This window comes from Aythya ferina (assembly GCF_964211825.1).
Source record: "Aythya ferina genome assembly, chromosome: 20".
Lineage (NCBI taxonomy): Eukaryota > Metazoa > Chordata > Aves > Anseriformes > Anatidae > Aythya > Aythya ferina.
Window position 1 is genome coordinate 3,726,088 of NC_140318.1, and position 17,613 is coordinate 3,743,700.

Sequence of the window (17,613 nt, forward strand, 5' to 3'; positions counted from 1 at the left end):
TAACTGTAGAAAGTAGTGATCCTGATCTAGGAGATCGGGAATTAAGCTCTTTAAGCTTGTGTGTTCAGGTAGCTTTGCATAGTAAACTGTTTTTCACTTGCATCAAACCAGGTTTAAGATCTGTTTAGTTGTTTTGCTTTTTTTTTTTTTTCTCCATAACATAAGCAGTCCTGTTTCTGTTAACATCTGAAGGACCTGAGCACTGGATCTGCCTGGAAGGTGTATCAGAATAAAGAGGCATCTTACAGCTTTCACAAGGACATTCACTCTGACTTAAAATAGCTCTGTTAAAATTGGGACAGGACATCAGGTAGGCCATGTGGCATGGCAGAACCATATGTTTTGAATCTGAAAGCTGGTACTAATCACTGACTACTTGCAAACCCAATTATTTTCTCCCTGTATCTCTTACAAATTAACTTACAAAGCAAGAAAGAGAATCACAGCTCTCTTTTGCATGGACAAGGCTGAAAGAAGATTGTTTAAAGGGTGACTAGCACTTTCCCAGCTTCTTGTAAGCTGTTCTGCAAGAGAGCTGGAAAAACTGTGCAGAAGCACCAATTGAACTAGAGCACAGGGAAGAGATTACTGCTCTCCATGAGGAGATGCATAAGGTACAAAGCTGTTCCTCTTCACGTTGCCTTCAAACCCCAGCTCCCTACCGTAATGCTTAGGAGTAAGAGAGGGAGAAGAGCTCTTGTAAGACTCTGTAATAAACTCTCCTATGTTCTGTGATCTGTTTGTTACCTGCATCTTCTGCCTACTCTTTCTGTACCTTTCCAGAAATACTTGCAATACTTGGTGGTAGAAATTTGTTAGTGATCCCATGGATTTTTCTTAACTAAATGGTGCTGTGCAGGAAAAAGATTCCGGCTCTGCCTTACTATCCTATACTTGTACGAAGTCTCCTGCCACTAGTTTCTAAAATACTTCCTCTGGAATACACGGCTTTGCAAGCAGATGCTTTCAAGTTCCTCCCCTGTACTCAAGGGCTGGATGGAGATGTTAAGACAATAAAAGGAAGGTGACAGAATGTCATGGTCCGCTGTTGTTGCTGTCCCCACACACAAACGTTCTCCCGTAAGGGTAGTAATGTAACTTCTGCAGTGTTTAAGATTTAAGCCTTTTTGTAGCACATGTTTATTGTGTTTATTCGAAGAACATTTCAAAACTTTGCATGACATGGATTACACTATTGAAACAGAACTTAATACAGCTAACCAGCAAAGCATGCAAACACTACTAGGCTCTATTAGAAATTGCACTTATACCCCAGGAGTTAGTTGAATGTTCTCAGTCTATGCATTTCTTTATTTGCTCCAACTCAGTAGTTTTTCCAGACGTTAAGTTTTGTGTACTTAACGTGGCGTTAAGACTATGAACATCTCTCACTAAAGCAATCGGACAATCAAAACCAGGGAGGAGAACAGTATTCAGTAAGCCAACGCTGGAAAAAATCGAAAGTGTGAATCAGAATACTACCACATTCTAGAACTTGCACAATAAAATACTTTTTTTTAAAAAAAAAAAAAAAGGAGAAACCTTGTAATGATTTTAGTGTCCTTTCAAGCACTTCAAAAAAAGTTGTTCATCTGAATTTCACCTCCATATATCCTCAAGAATGCGTAAAATGATTTAAGAATCTTGTCTTTCACTGTGATACTGCTCTTCTTGCAGGCACTCTGCTGAAGCTAGTGGGATTTCCAGATTTAGATCCAAGACAGATCAATCCCATCTTCTGAGATATATTCGCAGCAGAGCGTGCTTCTGCGTAATCTTTAATAGGCACTTTCCTTTGAGACCCTTTGCTTTTCATAAGACAGTAGAAAAGGGCCAGTTACAAATACTTTAGTGGCAATACTGTAGTATTGGTGGTTGAAGGCATTGCAGACGCCAAAGTAACTCATCCCCTAGCGCAGAGGCTGATTCAGTACGGGGGAAGGATTACTTTGGCAAGACAAATATTTTTCAAATTAAAAGGCTCCATAAAAGTAGATATTGTTATTTCAGCAAGGTGTGGTCTTTTATGTAGTATTTACAATTGCTTGCACTTTGATAATACCAAGTATCCTCTTGCAGTTTTCAGTCTTATTTCACAGCAGAGGAGTAACAGAGCAGGGATGTGTGTTCACAGGTTTGTAGCGCTCCCACTGTGCGTGTTTTTGTTTTGTTTTGTTTTCCCCACTATCTTACTCCATTCAGGATTCTTCTAAAAGATCAACTAAACCCATGTAAATGATGTGAAAGTGGCAGTTCATACAATCACTGGCTGTGCAGGTGAGTTTCAGTTAAATTTTCCTTTTTAAGGTTTATTTAGGTATATGAAGTTTTAAAGTAAAATCCTTTTAGAAAAAAACTCAATACGCACGTGTCTTTCAAGAAGATCAGAATAATAATTTTCTCTAAACTGGTTTAGTGCAAACTTCTTCATATACATTTACCAAGGCACTTTGATCACGTCCCTTGCTAGTCTATCATCATAAAAGTAGCAATTATGATAAAATATTTCCCTCTAATAAAACAGGCCATCAAACTTGTAATGCTTCTTGTTTATGGTGATGTTCCAACAGTCACATCTTGGAGGGTGTGCAGTTCAAATATTAAATTAATTTTCTTGTTGCAGAAATAGCACTAGAATTCTTCATTACCATACAGTTTTACTAAATAAAAATAAAAGGAGCCTGGATTCTGGCAGATTGATTGGATGCAATGCTTACAAAAGTTCCTATGCTAAAATTGTATGTTAATGTTTTTTACATAACCTTTTACTGTCTTAAGGCCATCAGCTGAACATGAGCACACTATGACAAGCTCCATGTCTTTCACAGAATAGAGCTGGCACAAATCCGAGTAACACTGCAGTAAAAAGGAATTCCAGAAAAGGTGCTGTACTGTTACTGCAGGAACAGTGGCTGCTAAAGTGGACAAACATCTAAAGTGCCTGCACATTCTCAGCTTTCTTCCTCTTTTCAGGTGTTTCTGCCTCTTTAAAGCAGAATGATGTGCAGAAGAGATATTCTGCAGCTGATTTTTCTTTGGCTCTAACAGATCTGATTTCTGTGGGCCAAAATCAGAAGTGTATTCTCGAGTTGCTGATCAGAAATACTTCTATTTATCCACAACTTAGGCATAACGTTTTATGCATAAATGTGGTTTCTGAAGGCAAAGTATAAAACCACCTTAGATGTAACGTGTGCCCTGAAGGTGAACAGGCATGTGGCTCTATGACTAGTAAACAGAACGTCAGCATCTCTTTCTTTTCCTCAGCTCCAAAGAAAGGTACAACAAAGCAACTGTTCTGCTAAAATGCATAGGCAACCCCTTTTCCTCTCCACAAATGTTGAAGTACCTAAAGCCAAACTTAGCAAAACCTGTGTAAGAAAGAAGATTTGTATGACTAGGACCATAACAGCAAGCTTAAACAAAAAGCCCAGAACAAAGCAAACAAAAAAAACTACCTTAGCTTGTAGTGGGTGATCTACTCTTGTTAGCTGGGTCAGTGCAACAGAAAGGAGATCTCAGCATCTTAAAACATGGGGAAGGGAACGTTCCCAGGCCTCCAAAGCACGTAATGAGCAGGTGTCTGTGGCTAATAAAGTGCACTCTTAACAAGACTGGGTCTGCTCTGACTTGAGAACTTCTTTCTCCCCTTGCCGAAGTTCAGTGGTGATGTTTTGCTGGAGTATACGAAAACTCTTCAGACAAGTTTCAAAGATGCTGCACTCCCCAGAAGACTAAACCGGAAAAAGGCTTGGTCTTACAGTAGTTCCATCACATAACAAACATTCCCTGCTTTTCCTGGAGAAGAACTCCCTTCCTCACCAAACGGATTTAGATACTGGTAAGGACTGTGCTTTCTATATTCTCTTACAGTACGTTCCATAAAAAGATCCTATTTCAGTCCTCTTTGAGGACAGGAAGGTGCACTTTGCATTGATGGGAGAGAACAGGTCAGCTCCACTTTGGTTTTAGACAGTGCTGCCTCTCACTGCACAGTCTAATATCTGCGGATGGCAATTCTGTAAGGTCTTGCTGAAAACAAATGGTAGATGCCCCTCCTGGGTTCCAGTCAGGGCAAGCTGTCCCCTCAATCATTTTCTGAGGAACTGGGAACTTCAGTGCACGAGGGACAGCTCCTTTAGCTGGGGACTTTGCATCGTATTTGCCTCTTACAGTTTGGATTTGGGAGTGGATTGGAGCAAGATCCTCATGTCTAGCAGTGCTTTCTCGAGATAATGTGCCATACGAGCTGCATTTGTTTCAGCACAGCTGTTGAATGCTGAAATTGCAAAGTTGATGTGTTCATCCATCGGGTTGTAACAGACTCCGTAGCCATCTGGAACCACGGGACCAAAACACATCACGCAGTCTGTCTTTGCTGGGACCTGTGGAGACAATGTAATTAAGCTTCTAACTAGCCAGACAGAAACACAGCTATCAAATGCCAACAACTGTGTCAACAGCAGAAGAAACTGCCATCTCATGAGCATGCTCTACAGAGGGCCTTTTTGGTCAGATGCACCTACCAGCGTACATGTACTGGGTTCTGCCATTTTGCAGTGCTTCTGCAAAGGAGAATTCTCCCCAATAGGAGCTTGTAGTAAGTCTTGAGTAGAACTTCCTCAGTAAAAAACACAGCATGGCAGATAAACAAAGCTATTTTGGCATCTAGCTCTAATTGATACCATTGCATGTAGACACCAAGCACTGCAGGTGATCTTGGCGTTGGTCATGCTGGTGTTTTTACAGGGTTGAGGGGAACAGTGGCAGCAATAAGATCAGAGCTGCAGCTTGATGGGATCGGTAGCAGGCTTAAACTTCTATGCTCAAGTGGAGATTAGTTTCTAATAGAAAGGGACGAGGGAGAAATGTGGAGAAGAAAGACAATGAAGAGCGCGCTTCCATCGCTGCTCAAATGAGGCCTACCTGGCTGGTTGAGAGATTGAAGTGCATTGCAACAGCATATGCTGTGTCCATGAACAGCTCAGGCATGCTCACCAGGTCTTCAATAGCTTGAAGCTTCAAACCTAAGAGGTGGCGGTCTATTGCGTTCCCCCTTATTGCCTGTATAGAAGGAAGAGTAGGTGAGAGCTTGTCTAGCGTCAAAGTGAGCAACGCTATCAACTTTGGGGGGATGAAGGGGGGAACATTTCTAAATATCTGTCAAGTCTACAGCTGGGTATTGCCTTTAGGAGCAACAGCCAGTCTTGTTTCAAATGCCTGACAATGAAACACCCCAGCGGAACCAACCTTACAGTTCCTGCCCATGTGCTTGTGGTTTAAGGGGGCCTCATGCAGCTGTCACATTTATTAGCTACAATGACAGTGAAGACCGAAGCTATTTTGATAGTTGATTTTTCTTCCTGTCACAAGGGGCACTTGCACTGCTAGCTAGAGAGAAGGCGTTCAGGCAGTGCCCTAGAGCCCTGTCAGATCAGAGTTAGCTCTGTGCAACAGCACTAGTGGCCGCGTTGCTGTGCCATAGAGATAATGCTCTTTAGGTCTCATCTTTAACCAGAACCCTCGTTTACTGGTTAAAACCCCATAGTTGCAGAGATCACTTACCATATCCGTGTACTCCCTGTGGGCCTGGGTAGCTCTCCTCAGCAAGTCTGCTTTCTCCTGGTCCTGAGGAGAACACACAGATCTGGCTGTAAGTTTTTGCCCAGAATGGGTAACCTCATTTTGGCTGTTCCTGTTGGATGGAGGCATTTCTGCCTTGTGTATCTAAGTTAAACTAATGTTAACCTTTAAATTATTTTGTTTGGCTGCGTTACATCGCTCTGAATGGAGTTCTCCATCCATCAGCAGTAGAACTTAATGCGAGTGGCTAAGCAGACTTCTAGAAGGGAGGGACTTTTTGGTAGGATTAGAGAACTTCACATGTATTGAAAGCTAGGGAAACAACACGTGACAGGACAGCCAAATGAAACCCAAGGTGTGCAATTACATACTCCAAGCTGTGTTTCAGCTTAACCTTCCTATCGGGTGCAGTTCTGCTTAGCTGAAACCAGTTGACAGAGTTAGCCCAATGAGTGGCTTTCCTTATTTTCTGCAGTGGAGTCCTCTCGCTCCACTTCTTTGAGATCCTCACCGATTTGTTGGGGTCGTCCATGGATTGCACAAACTTAAGAGAGTCGACAGAAGTGGAGCGGATGGTGTCTGTGCGGCCCAGACGGAACATCCTTAGCGATGCACTCTCATATGTGGCACAGGCGTGGCCATACATCCTGGGAGAGGGAGAAGAAAGAGAATTACAGAACAGTTTGGGCTGGAAGGGACCTTAAAGATCATCTTAATTCCAATCCCCCTGCCCTGGGCAGGGACGCCTTCCACTAGACCAGGTCAGCCTGCTAGAGACTCGTTTGTGACACCTTTATCAAGCTCATATATTTGAGTCTGAAGGTGAAGAGGTTGAAAAGCTTTCTGTTAGTGGGCTTACCTGTAATATGCTAGCTGCAAGGCCAGCTGGATGAAAGCATCAGGACTTATCTTTTCTGACTTGGGGAAGGTTTTCCCAAACTGATGAAAGACCATGACCTTGACATCCAGGTCTTCAACCATTCTGCAAGGAAAGAAAGAGGAAGTGTTCCTTCACCTTTAGCTTGTTTTTGTAACGTAAAGGTATGACTTGGCTTTCGTGAAGCTGAGAGAGAACAGTACTTGGACCTGATGTACACAGGGACCCACAGCTCCATCATACAGAGAGCCATTTAAACAGCATCATGGAGATGAGCTTTTTTTGGCCGCTGCGAAAAATCTGCACTGAGTTGATGGGCTTATGTCTTTGTATGTATCTAGTAACCCTCGCTGGATCCGCTAAAGCCTTGCTCTTTCTCAGTAAGTGGGATGGATAAGCAATTGCCTCTTTTCAGCACCTTTGAGTTTCCTCTTGGCAGGTGGCTTTAGCGTGCTTTTCAGCTAGGTTTGATGCTGCTGACCCAAGAAGTTACTTGGAAACACCCCTGGTTGCAGCAGGGGAAGGCTGACATGTTTCAAACGAGGGTGTGAGTTACTCTGAGTCACCGGAGTGCAGACTTCTGAGTGCTTTATACGTACATGTTGAGGTTCTGCTTTGCCTTCTCTATGTCATTCTTGATTTCTGGAGTGATGTTAAACCGCAGCTTCCTGGGCATTGGCAGAGGAATCATCGGTGATCTCACCAGTTCAGGTTTCTTCCTGCTCAGAGAAATGATTACTTTTAACCAGTCTTTTGATGCGAAGTTCAGCTAAGCACAGTAGAACCTGTGCAGAAATCCAGAAGAAATCAGCCCTGGCACTTCATGACACTTGTCACATGCTGAAATATACTTCACAGCAACATTGCAATGTTTTATGAAGGGCAAGAGCAAAGTCTCTTCTGTGTCTTCTGCCCAAAAGGAACACCTCTCTCAGGCAGAATTGCTGCTAACTCTGAACCATGGAATTCCCTAAGAATGGACGCTCAATTCTCATCGTAAATGCAAGAACTACTCTAACTGCATAGCATAGCATTACCCTTCTTCTAGAACAAATTCTTGGTGAGCTAGGAAGAGGCATGTTCTTGGGGAAGCAGGTGGCTTAAAACCCATTTCCAAAGCTGAGGAAAAGCAGAGAAGGCAGGACTCACGTGTACTCCACGATGTGATCCAGAAGAGCAACGATGGGTGGGCCTTCTGAGGGAGCGTGCTCGTATACGAGACCACAGGAGCCGTCTTCAGCAATGATGAACTGTGAGAGAGAACAAAGGAGAGTGCTGAGGATGGACATCCAGTACGTGAAGCAGGAGCTACCCGGACAGAGCTCTGAGTATCTCACTGCTCCATGCCAGAATGGACAACTCTCCTTTTCCTGCATGCTTGAAAGGTAACACAAAGGTCTCGTTTAGCATTAGAAGTCTTTGAGCAGGTCTAGAAGGATCTGAGAGCACTGTTACAGTTTTACGAAGTTAACTGGATAAAAGTGTGTGCCTGATAGCTTTACTGGTGTGCTCAATGCCCTGGCACTACAGTGTGGTTCAATGGATTTGATTTATTTAGATGCAGACGTAATACAGGAATAATATCACCGTGTGCTGACTTAGCCTCACTTTTCAATTAGCTGAAACATCTAAGCTCTATCCCATCGATGAAGAGTGCCAAATAGGAATAAAATAACCGAAAACACAAAGAGTTCAGCAGAGATGAGAATCTTTTAAAGCACCACTGCGACAATCTGTGAGCCAAGACAGATCAACTAAAAGGAGAAGCTTGAGTAACAGCTGCTCTTGAAGGCTCTCGACAAGACTGAATGGAGAAGAGAACAGAGGGATGCTGTGGGATGGCAGCTGATGCTTGGAAGAAAAAAACAATGAAAGAGAACAACACCACAACCAAAAAAAATAAATAAAATAAACTCCACAACCCTGGGCAGCTTCTGCTGAAACGGGAAAAGTGACAAGCCTAGGGAAAATACAAGAAACAGACCTCCCTATGTTTGGGCTGCCTCCAAGCAGATGAGGCATTGTTCACCGCAGGCAGAAAATTGATTTACAAGGAACACAAAGAATAGCTACAGTGAGTAAGCGTGGGCAGAGGCAGCGAAAGGAATGAGAAGTCCCTGAAGCAGGAATGAGTGTGTGTGGTGACAGCAAGGGAAACCAAAGGATTACACGCTGCCAGCTTCCCTACCTTGTCTCTCCTATTTTTGCACTCTGGTATTAGAGAAACTTTCCTGCAAAAGTTTCTGGATCTTTTTGGGCCCTTATAATCTCAGGAAGAATCACCTCTGTCAGACCCACGTCTTCAAAATCTTCAGAGCATCAGCACTTACTTGAAGGGTTTTGTCGAACCATCGGTTCCCGCTGTTCCAGCGGCTGCCTCCCCCGTGCAGCATCTGAGCGGCCACGCGGCTCTTGTAGATGTCCTCGGACACCCGCGGCATTGGGGCATCGAGGCAGACAGTGCAGATGCTCTTCTCAATCGTACGCACGGATTCCTTGTTGGTCTTATCTGGGAGAGAAGAGGAACAGCAAGTAAGAAGGGGGAGCTGAAATATTTGCATTTTAATTGGACAGAGATTGGAATTTGAAAGAGGAAGTCTGAAGGACGCAGTGTTGGATCCCCATTGGGCTGTAATGCAGTATTTGTCATTGTGGGGTTAATGACTTCCTAAAGTTATAGGCAGTTGTGTTGCTACAGGTGCAAGCACGCTGCATTCAGCCTCGTATTTTCATGGTTCTTTTATCTCACCCATTTGCGAGGCAACAAACTCGAGGATTTCAGGTTTAACGCACCAAACTTCAGACTTCAGGTGCGTACCTTCTAAAACAGATACAGCAACACTTTGCAATGAAATACGTTTCTTCTTTGGGGGTGGAAAATTCACATATCTGCCCAGACCAAGCTTCAAAAGCTTTCCGAAGGAAAGAACTGAGCAGAGCACAGCGATGAAGCTGGCATTCAAACATCTGTGGTGTGTGGGAGCTCTTGCACACCGGGGGCTGCACAGACCTTTCAAAAGGTTGTTGTAGGCTTTTGCCCAGCTGTTTCGGTGGTTGGTGGTGAGGATCCCGATGGGCTCTTTGTTTGTTTGGAGGGAGGTGTTCCAGATCTTCTCCAGCTGAATAAAGAGCTGGTCGGTGGTAAGGGGACTTCCGTCACTGTTGTAAACGTCCAGCTCAAAGAACTGAAGAAAAGAGCAGACAAAGATATAATAAATGAAAGAAATCTACCTGCAGGAACAGGGAGCAGCTGTGCTAAGGAGGTAAGAGCTGACCTAAGAACGCAGCTTGTAAGCAGACGTTTGAAGGATGTTCAGAATTGAGAGACTCGAGTCCAAATTCCCTTGCAGGTCATAAATACAGCCCAGGTTTTCAGAAGCTCAGAAACCACGGTAATGAGGGCCAAAACACCTGAGGAATTCCCAGTTCCTAGACTCGCCCACCCTGGTAAAATTTGTTACCAATTTCCAATCTGAGGCCCAATCTCCTAAGTCGGCACTGAGAGATGGGAATTGCAGGGACAAGAAAACAAGAAGAGAGCTTTTTTTTTTCTGCCTCATCCCTTGCTCACACGGGGCAATCCCAGCTGTTGTCCAGCTAAGGCCAAAGAGGATAAAGAAAGTTGGAATGCATCCCTGGTGAGGCAAACCCTGCGGGCAGAGACTTTGTTTGCTTTCCTCAGCAAGCTGTGCTGCTCGAGAGGGACACGTGCATTCAAACAGACCCTGAAAGCCCAAGAGCTGCCGTACCTGGAAGTTGTGAACCACCGTGATGTGCCTGGACTGCTTCTTGCCTTTGGCGTAGTTGACAATGGAGTCCCGCTTGGGCCCGGGAATGCGGCAGGATGAGAGGATCTGGTAGTACTGGTTCATGCAGAGGGGCTTCCCACCCATGTACTCCACTGGGAGGGTCTCACTGGAGGCACAGCAAGGTAAGGAATGACGGGGAGAGAAAACAGCAGCGAGAAGGCCTGCGCTCCCCCACAAACCAGGCACAGGATCAGCCCTGCAGCCGCTCTATCCCCCTCCAGTAAGACCTAAATAGGGGTGCTGGTGGCATAAAAGGGCCATTCTTCCCCGTTCCTACTAACTTTTTAACAGGAACCACAGAAAGTGTCTGTTTGCTGGCCTTTTGTGAAGGGGAAAAACACCGTCCCCCTCTACAGCACCAGAGAAATAGATCTGTGGGCCTCCCACGTGGCTTAGCACACACCGTGCTGCCTGCAGAGAAGAATCCAGGGCATGTTTTGCTGGGAGATGTCTGCTTTCCAGTAAAACGGCACAAAACAGGTTTTCAGCTATAATCTAGGGTGGTGGGTGCGCGATCTCCTATGACTTTGTGAACCCGCCTGGGCCTCAGTCATCCTCCAACTGCCCTGCCCGTGGTTGGCCCCGAGCCCTATCTGAATTTGGCTGTAAAGGTGTGGTGTTGGCAGCGTGTTAGCAGATGCTATTTCGGGAACATAAATCATGTATGTGCGCTGGAGATTTGTTGGTGCTCCGAAGAGAGGGGGCAGGGAGGAACGAGTCTCTCCAAAGCCAGCTGGAAGATGAGGAACGCCAGAAACCCAAAAGGAGAGAGAGAGAAATTCTTGCTGCCTGAGCTATGACTTGTTCTGTGGGCAAACTCAAGTATGCAACTCCACAAGACTGTCAGGCTCGATCCCTCCAAGCGTGCACGCGTGCCAGTGCGAGTGTTAAGGTAAACAAAGATCATGAAGAAAGGAAAGAAAAGTTGCTCTTCTCTAGCAGTGGTGACCTTGGCAGTAAGCAGCAACGTTGATTACAATATCTCTTTTCAAATATGTGCTGTTTTCTTTCAGCTTTCTCTTTAAAAAGGAGATTAATTGACTAGACTCGGCCTCTCTGTGACAGCGAGGAATGTGCAAGAAGTCAGGAAGGTTGCTAACTCACTTGTCAATCATGGTCTTGAAGTCCAGGATGCCCTCGATCAGCTTGGCAGCAAACCTGGCAAAATAACAAATGCAACAAGTTGAGATTCAAACACGGAGTAGCTGGGGCTGGGGGGTTAGCTGATGAGGAGCAGCAGAGCTGCTCTCTGCTCCGTAGGAAATTCAGCTTTTCTGCCAAGCCCTTGTTGTGTCCAGCTCTGCTTCGCTGATGCAGCCACTGTGGGGTTTTAGTTTGAGATTGCTGCATAGTCCAACCATGTGGCACTTCTTTTTATGTGGCTACATTGTCAGGGAATTCTGGACGACTTTAAAGAAAGGGCATAGTCTGGAGGCATAACTGGCCCTCTCACAGATGCATTTTCTACGATGTTTTTTGATTTTTGTCGCTCTGTAGTTCAGAGTCGTGGCAGTGCTGAGAAAAGGGGACTTGTGCCTCTCCCTGGCCGGGAGCCAGCTGTGAGTTTCAAGTTCAGCCCCAGCACTATCTCTGGATCCAAGACTCATCGCTGCCGATTTAGTTCCTGCCCGCTGCGCGTTTCTGCTGCTGATGCAACCCTAAGAGCATTCCTCTGGCACCCAAGGGGCTGTACCAAAAGCAGGTATGCTGCACGCCGATGCTTCGGCGCTGTGTTTACCAGGATCAACATAAACACTGCAAATGTCAGCTCCCAGCAGGGAGGGAGGCTGGGACGAGCCACATCAAACTGCTTAGCCTGGGAGCGACAGATGGGCCCGCTCCAGCCTGGGAGCTGCCACCCAAGCACGGGAGGAAGGAGGCCAGAGGTCACTGTGACAAGAGGTTGCACTCAGCTGAGCTTCAAAGGCTTCCACGTGGTAGGAGCATTTGGCGTTTGCAGGCAGTGTCACAGCTTTGCTCAGCCTCTCCATCCCTCGTAAAGATGAAAGGCAGGCAGGCCGAGAAGCTCGGGGCTGTTAAACAAATAAAGCACATCTCTACAAAATTTTTCAATGAAAAATTACTTGGAGTTACTTCAGGAAGATACTGAGAAGAAAATGAAGAAGTAAAACTGCTTGGAAACAGAAGTGGGACAGCCTCTGTTCCGTTCCAGAGAGCAAAGAGCCTGGGAACGGAGTTAGGGCTTCAGTGGGAGACGGGGGAAAGGTTTGTTAGGTGACTTACTGTCAGCCAGCAGCGTTGCCTGACTGAGGATTGAAAAATACTTTCTAACCTTGCCTTCTGATACCTGAAGCTTTAGCCTCAAGCCATGCTGTCGAGCTTCTTTATGCAGTCACAAACTGTGCAAACACTTCTGAACTGTATTTGACGTGGGAGCCCACCTTATCACACAGCTGCTCCATTCTGCTGCTTGGAGCACCCGTAGAACTCCAAATCCTACCTCCTGTGTAGATAACGTGAGTGAATATGAGCAAGAGTTTTCAAAGATATTTGTGTCATCTTGCACTGAGCTTGCAAGGCTCCCCCTCTGCGCCCCCGGTGAGGTGTGTTGAGGTGTGTGGAAGGCAGGGGAGGGTTTGTTCTCAGCCTCGCTGCTCCCCTGGCTGCTGCTTCTGGTCTGCGGGGAGCCGTGGGGATGTGTAGCGGTGGGAAAGGTATTGCTGTGTAAAGGTCAGTGCAGAGGGCAATTGCAGATGGAGTTTGAAACGCACACATGGAGGTGGTTAAAAATTAAAGGGATCCCACAAGAGAGAGAGGAGAGGACTCAGAGGCTGGTGCAGGAATGAGGGAATTGGCTGCGTGTGTGGGCAGCAGCGGGCTGGGGCTGGCTGCAGGACGCTGCTCGCTGGCAGAAAGGAGCCAGACAAAAAGCAGGGTTTGATTGTAAGAGAGCTGGGGACGGAGAGGGTCTGGAGACTGTTAGTTTTCCAAACCATAAATCCACAGGTGAAATGACAAAATAGGGGACAGCGCCCTGCAGGAACGGTCTGAATGACAGCAGCCTCCCCCATCCCTGAGAACTAGCACGTTCCAGAGATGTTTTTTGGTCTCCCTCACACACCTGGGCAGGTTTTTGTGCCTCCTTCAGCTGCACACACAACCCGAGCGCCTTCTCGGCTTCGGTGTGTCAGGTGTATCCTCACAATGCCCCCTGTGAGGAGGTGTTGGCCATCATGTAGTGACAATTTGTGCTACAGCAAAGACCAAAACTTAGGTGTCGAGTCTCAGCTCAGTGCCTGAGCCACCGGCCTCTCTTCTTAGTGAGATATTCAGCCTGGTGCAACCAGGATTTTCCTTACAGCCTTCCTTATCCGTACAGCACAGCACGGACAGGCTATCAAATTAGGTGATCGTGTGCTCATTAATCCCTTTCCCAGTCAGCCCAAACACCCTCCTCCCTGCCTGGTGGAGGTAGCTCGTCCCATCTGAAGCCCAGGGGAAGGCAGAAAAGGGACTCTACCTGAGCTGCCCTTGTCGATCCAGGAAATCCTGCTTAGGTAAGACCACGCCGGGGCTGGAGTGCACCACGACTGGCAGGCGGTACTCCAGGTAAGCCGTCTTCAGCCACCAGTCAGAGAGCTGGGATGGAGAAAGGCAAATATGCAGCTGCAGCATCTGGTTGTCTGGAGCCCAGCTGAATGCTCTCAGCACGCTGCCCCCAGCTCTGCCCCACACTTGGCAGGCAGCGTTTGGGGTTTGTGCTTTGCTTATGGTACGGTTGATAGGGATTGAGCAGAGAATTCCCTTCAATTTCTTAGGGCAGCTGCGTGATGCTAACAGGTGAAGGGATTTAGTGACCGCAAACGAGGCCAGGGACTCCCTGTTTTGTAATCTCTGCTCACCCAGATCCTGGTGAACTTGCACAGCTCAGGGAGGCCAGCAGCAGGCTGCTGATGAAGATGATGCAATAAAAACACAGATCCCAGGGGCTGCAGCCAGCACGTGGGAGAGTTGTGCAGCACACCGCCTCCCTCCCTAATCAGCACTTGGGGCCAAAGTCCCGACCTACCCAGTTCTCTGTTTTCTTGGCTCTCCTCTCCAGGCCTTTCTGCAGCCTCTCCCCGACGCCTCCCGGCTTGCGGAACTCGGCCACCAGCTCCTGCGTGTGGTTCAGCTCCTCCTCGCTGATGATGGGCTGCAGCATCTGCAGGTAGCGGTCCAGCGTCTGCTGCAGCGGCGGCACGGGGAGGTGGGGCAGCGCTTCTTGATGAAGCAGGAACCTGCCCGGGATCTTGCCTAAAGCCGTCGGCTTCAGCAGGCCGTAAGGCCTGGCCTGTAAAGCACAGAGCAAATGTCGAGACAAAAGCTCCCCCCCGATGTCCGTGAGGTAGCAAAAAACCTGGATCTGGGGGTTTCCATCCCTAATCGAAGGTCTCAGCATGGGAGCAGAGCGCACAAAGTGCCACTGCAGGGTTCAGGGCTGCTGGCTGCATGCTCTAGATGGTTGTAGGATCTCCCAAGGATCTCTGCTTGAACTCCCGAGATCCCGATTCTCATCTAATTAGAGGAAACACTGCCAGGATAATGAAACATCTCCCGCTGTCTCAGCTGCATTTGACAACGTCAAACCCTTCCATCCCATGCTAAGCGGGAACAAGGTAAATCGTGGAAGAAATTTCCTCTTAGCCAGAAACTGTTTCATTGCTTCTTACGATGCACAACAGCATGGTAAAAGATGCCCTTGTGCCAAATCAAACAGCCCTTTATGCTTTGAGGAGGCAGAATGTAGTTAAGGCGAATCAAAGCTGAGGCACGATCAGCTCCCCCCGCCCCAGCTTTGGCCAGGGATGGTTTTATCACCAGTGAGGGTCGGGGAGGACTGGCTGGGATGTGCTGGTGAACCTCGCAGTTCGTGGAGGACGCTGCTTATTAGAACCTCTATCCGGTGGGGCCGTTGTGGAACTGGCCAAATTGTAGGAGTATTTGGAGAGGGCTCAGAGCGAGCTGTTTGGGAAACTGTGACTGATGTCAACAGGCTGCACAGATCGCACAGGGAGCGAAAGCCCTGCACCAGATGCTCTTCTACAGGGCTGTGACTTGGCCTGAGGATGCACAGCCAGGGAGAACGCGCCCTTTGCTTTCCCAAGCAGTAAGAAAAGAGGTGGCCGCCGGCCCCCACCTCCCAGGAGGTAAGCAGAGAGAAGAAGAAAGCTGAACCTGTGAGGTGCCAGAGCCTGCCAGGCAGGGCTGAGCCCGCAGAGAAAACGCTCCGTGCTCCTCGTAGGGCCTGCTAAGAACTACGAGGTCAAGATTTGGGGAAAGAATGTTAAGAACCAGAGAAAGGGGAATTACTGAAGCGTGAAAGGAGAGGGGCTGGGAAGAAACGAAGGGGGTTAATCACGGCAGCGTGGGCATACCGTACCTTCTCTGCTTGCTTCTGCTTCCTATCCATGGCTGGGAGGACAGAAATGATCGTAAAGCTCTCCCTCGGCCTGTCTTGGTTTCCTCTTCCCCCTGACAATGTGCTGCCCGGGCAGGGCGTCACCTCATTAGCAAATTGCCACATGACTGCTGTGATCAGAGGGCTAAAGGCCAGAGGCAGGCCTGGGAGAGCCGGGGCTAATCCGGGGGTGATCGGACCGTCCGATTGCAGCCAGCGCCGCGAAGGCAGCTCTCCGGGAAGCCCTCCCTCTGCTCCTGACCATCAGCCCCACGCTCCCTGTTGGGTGCCTGCTGATTTCTCTTCGATCGATAGTCCTGGGCCCCCAGCCATGGCAGAAGGCAGGGTGCTGGGCATGCTTCGCCCTCAGCACGCAGGAGGGGTGAAGGGCTTCTTGCTTAGAGGCTGCCTGCAGTCAAACGGCAGTGGCCAGGGGGAGAGAAAGCAGAAGATTTCTGTCCAGGAGGGATCCCAAATTCTGTCCTGGAAGCAGGCGGCACCAGGGGGTGTCACTGCATGGGAAGGACTTCTGTGGGGGACGGGGGATTTGGTGCTTTACTTGAGCAAAGGTGGCTGAGGGTGTCGGATGGGAACGGGTCAGTGACTGCCTCAGTAGGGGAATTAGTGGGAGACAGGAGCAGGTTCGCTGGGGGCTGAAGGTGGTGTCCTGCTGCCCTCGCCCCCACACACATCTGATCGTTATTGCAAGGCTGTGGGGAGCTCTTGGGCCATCAACCCTTAAAAAAACAAAAGTGAAAAGCTGTCTCCGAAGCAGGGCACCAACAGAACTGAGCTGTCGCCAGGACTGTTACCCCATCTCTGGGTCTGCCTGAGCAGCTGCGGGGCAGACAAGCAGGCTTTAACGTAGCGAAGATGAAGGTTGATGATCCTAAGCAAAGGGCTTCAGCTTTCCCCGGGGGTAACCAGCAGAATCCCAAACCAAGCCAAGAACACACGCCAAAAGCACGGGGAGGGGGATTTGCATCTTTCCTCTTTTACGCCCTTTGCCTCGAGGTCAAACCACTCGGCAGGAGGAGCAGAGCTGAGCAGAGGAGGCGGCAGGGACAGCGCAGAGCCCCGATTTTTCCTCACGAGTGCCAAGGAAAGCGGACACCAGCTGGGTGCGGGGTGTATGGCCGTGCCCAGCCCCGTTCCTTGGGCTGCTGCCCTGTCCTACAGCCTGCCAAGGGGCTGGGGAACCCACCTGGGGCTGTGTCGGGTTGCAGCAGGGTTTGTGGTGGCAGGGGGTTTGTCTTTTTCCTTGGAAGGAGCCAGCGGAGCCCTGTCGCACCCCGACGAGGCGGTTTGGGGCGCGAAGCCGTCCCGTAGCGGTCCCCACCGCCTCCCTATGGGGTCTGTGGGGTCTGGGGGGGGTTCGTGGCCAGCTCTGCCCTATTGGGGGGCTGCCTCCCCCTCAGCAGGAACATGGGGACGGGGGGGTGTTGGGGTCCCTGGGGGGCTCCCGGTGCTGGGGCACACAGCTCTCCACCCCCCTCCCCCAAAATTTTGCCCCCTCACGGTTTTAGGGTTCCCTCAACGCCAACCCCACAGGGCTGAGCCCCCCCCCGACCCTTTCCCTGAGCGCCCCATGCCCAGCCCCGCTCCACCGCCCCCTCCCTGTCCCCTCCCGGCCCCGCTGCCTCCCTCTCAGCCCCCACTCACCGCCGCCCTGGCCACGAAGGCCAGCATGGCTCCGCCGCCCCCCCGCCCGCCACAAGGACACCGGCGACACCGGGCGCCGCCACCGCCGCCGCCACCACCACAGCCCTGCTCGGCCGCCAAGGGGCGGGGCCGCCCCGCCGCCATCTTGGAGCGGGGCGAAGCCGGCGCGGCCATCTTGCTTAAGGGCGCAGCCCCGCTGCTGAGGGAAGGAGGGGGGTTTTTGAAGGGCGAGGCGGCTCCTCCGCGGGAGGAGCTGCTCAGGGCTGAGCGAGGAGGCTTGC

At 49.0% G+C, this 17,613-nt stretch overlaps 1 protein-coding gene across 1 annotated transcript; it reads right to left on the reverse strand.

Annotated features, from left to right (window-relative positions):
- Window positions 1–1,116: 1,116 nt before the first annotated feature.
- Window positions 1,117–17,521, reverse strand: CRAT (carnitine O-acetyltransferase). Its single transcript, XM_084493932.1, is given in 16 exon segments — window positions 1,117–4,385; window positions 4,927–5,064; window positions 5,566–5,628; window positions 6,095–6,230; window positions 6,443–6,565; window positions 7,060–7,179; window positions 7,610–7,710; window positions 8,791–8,969; window positions 9,471–9,645; window positions 10,210–10,375; window positions 11,374–11,427; window positions 13,751–13,869; window positions 14,300–14,563; window positions 15,653–15,755; window positions 17,333–17,367; window positions 17,369–17,521. Coding segments are annotated over 16 exon segments (2,130 nt in total). The 5' UTR covers window positions 17,507–17,521; the 3' UTR covers window positions 1,117–4,169.
- Between the last annotated feature and the right edge of the window lie 92 nt (window positions 17,522–17,613).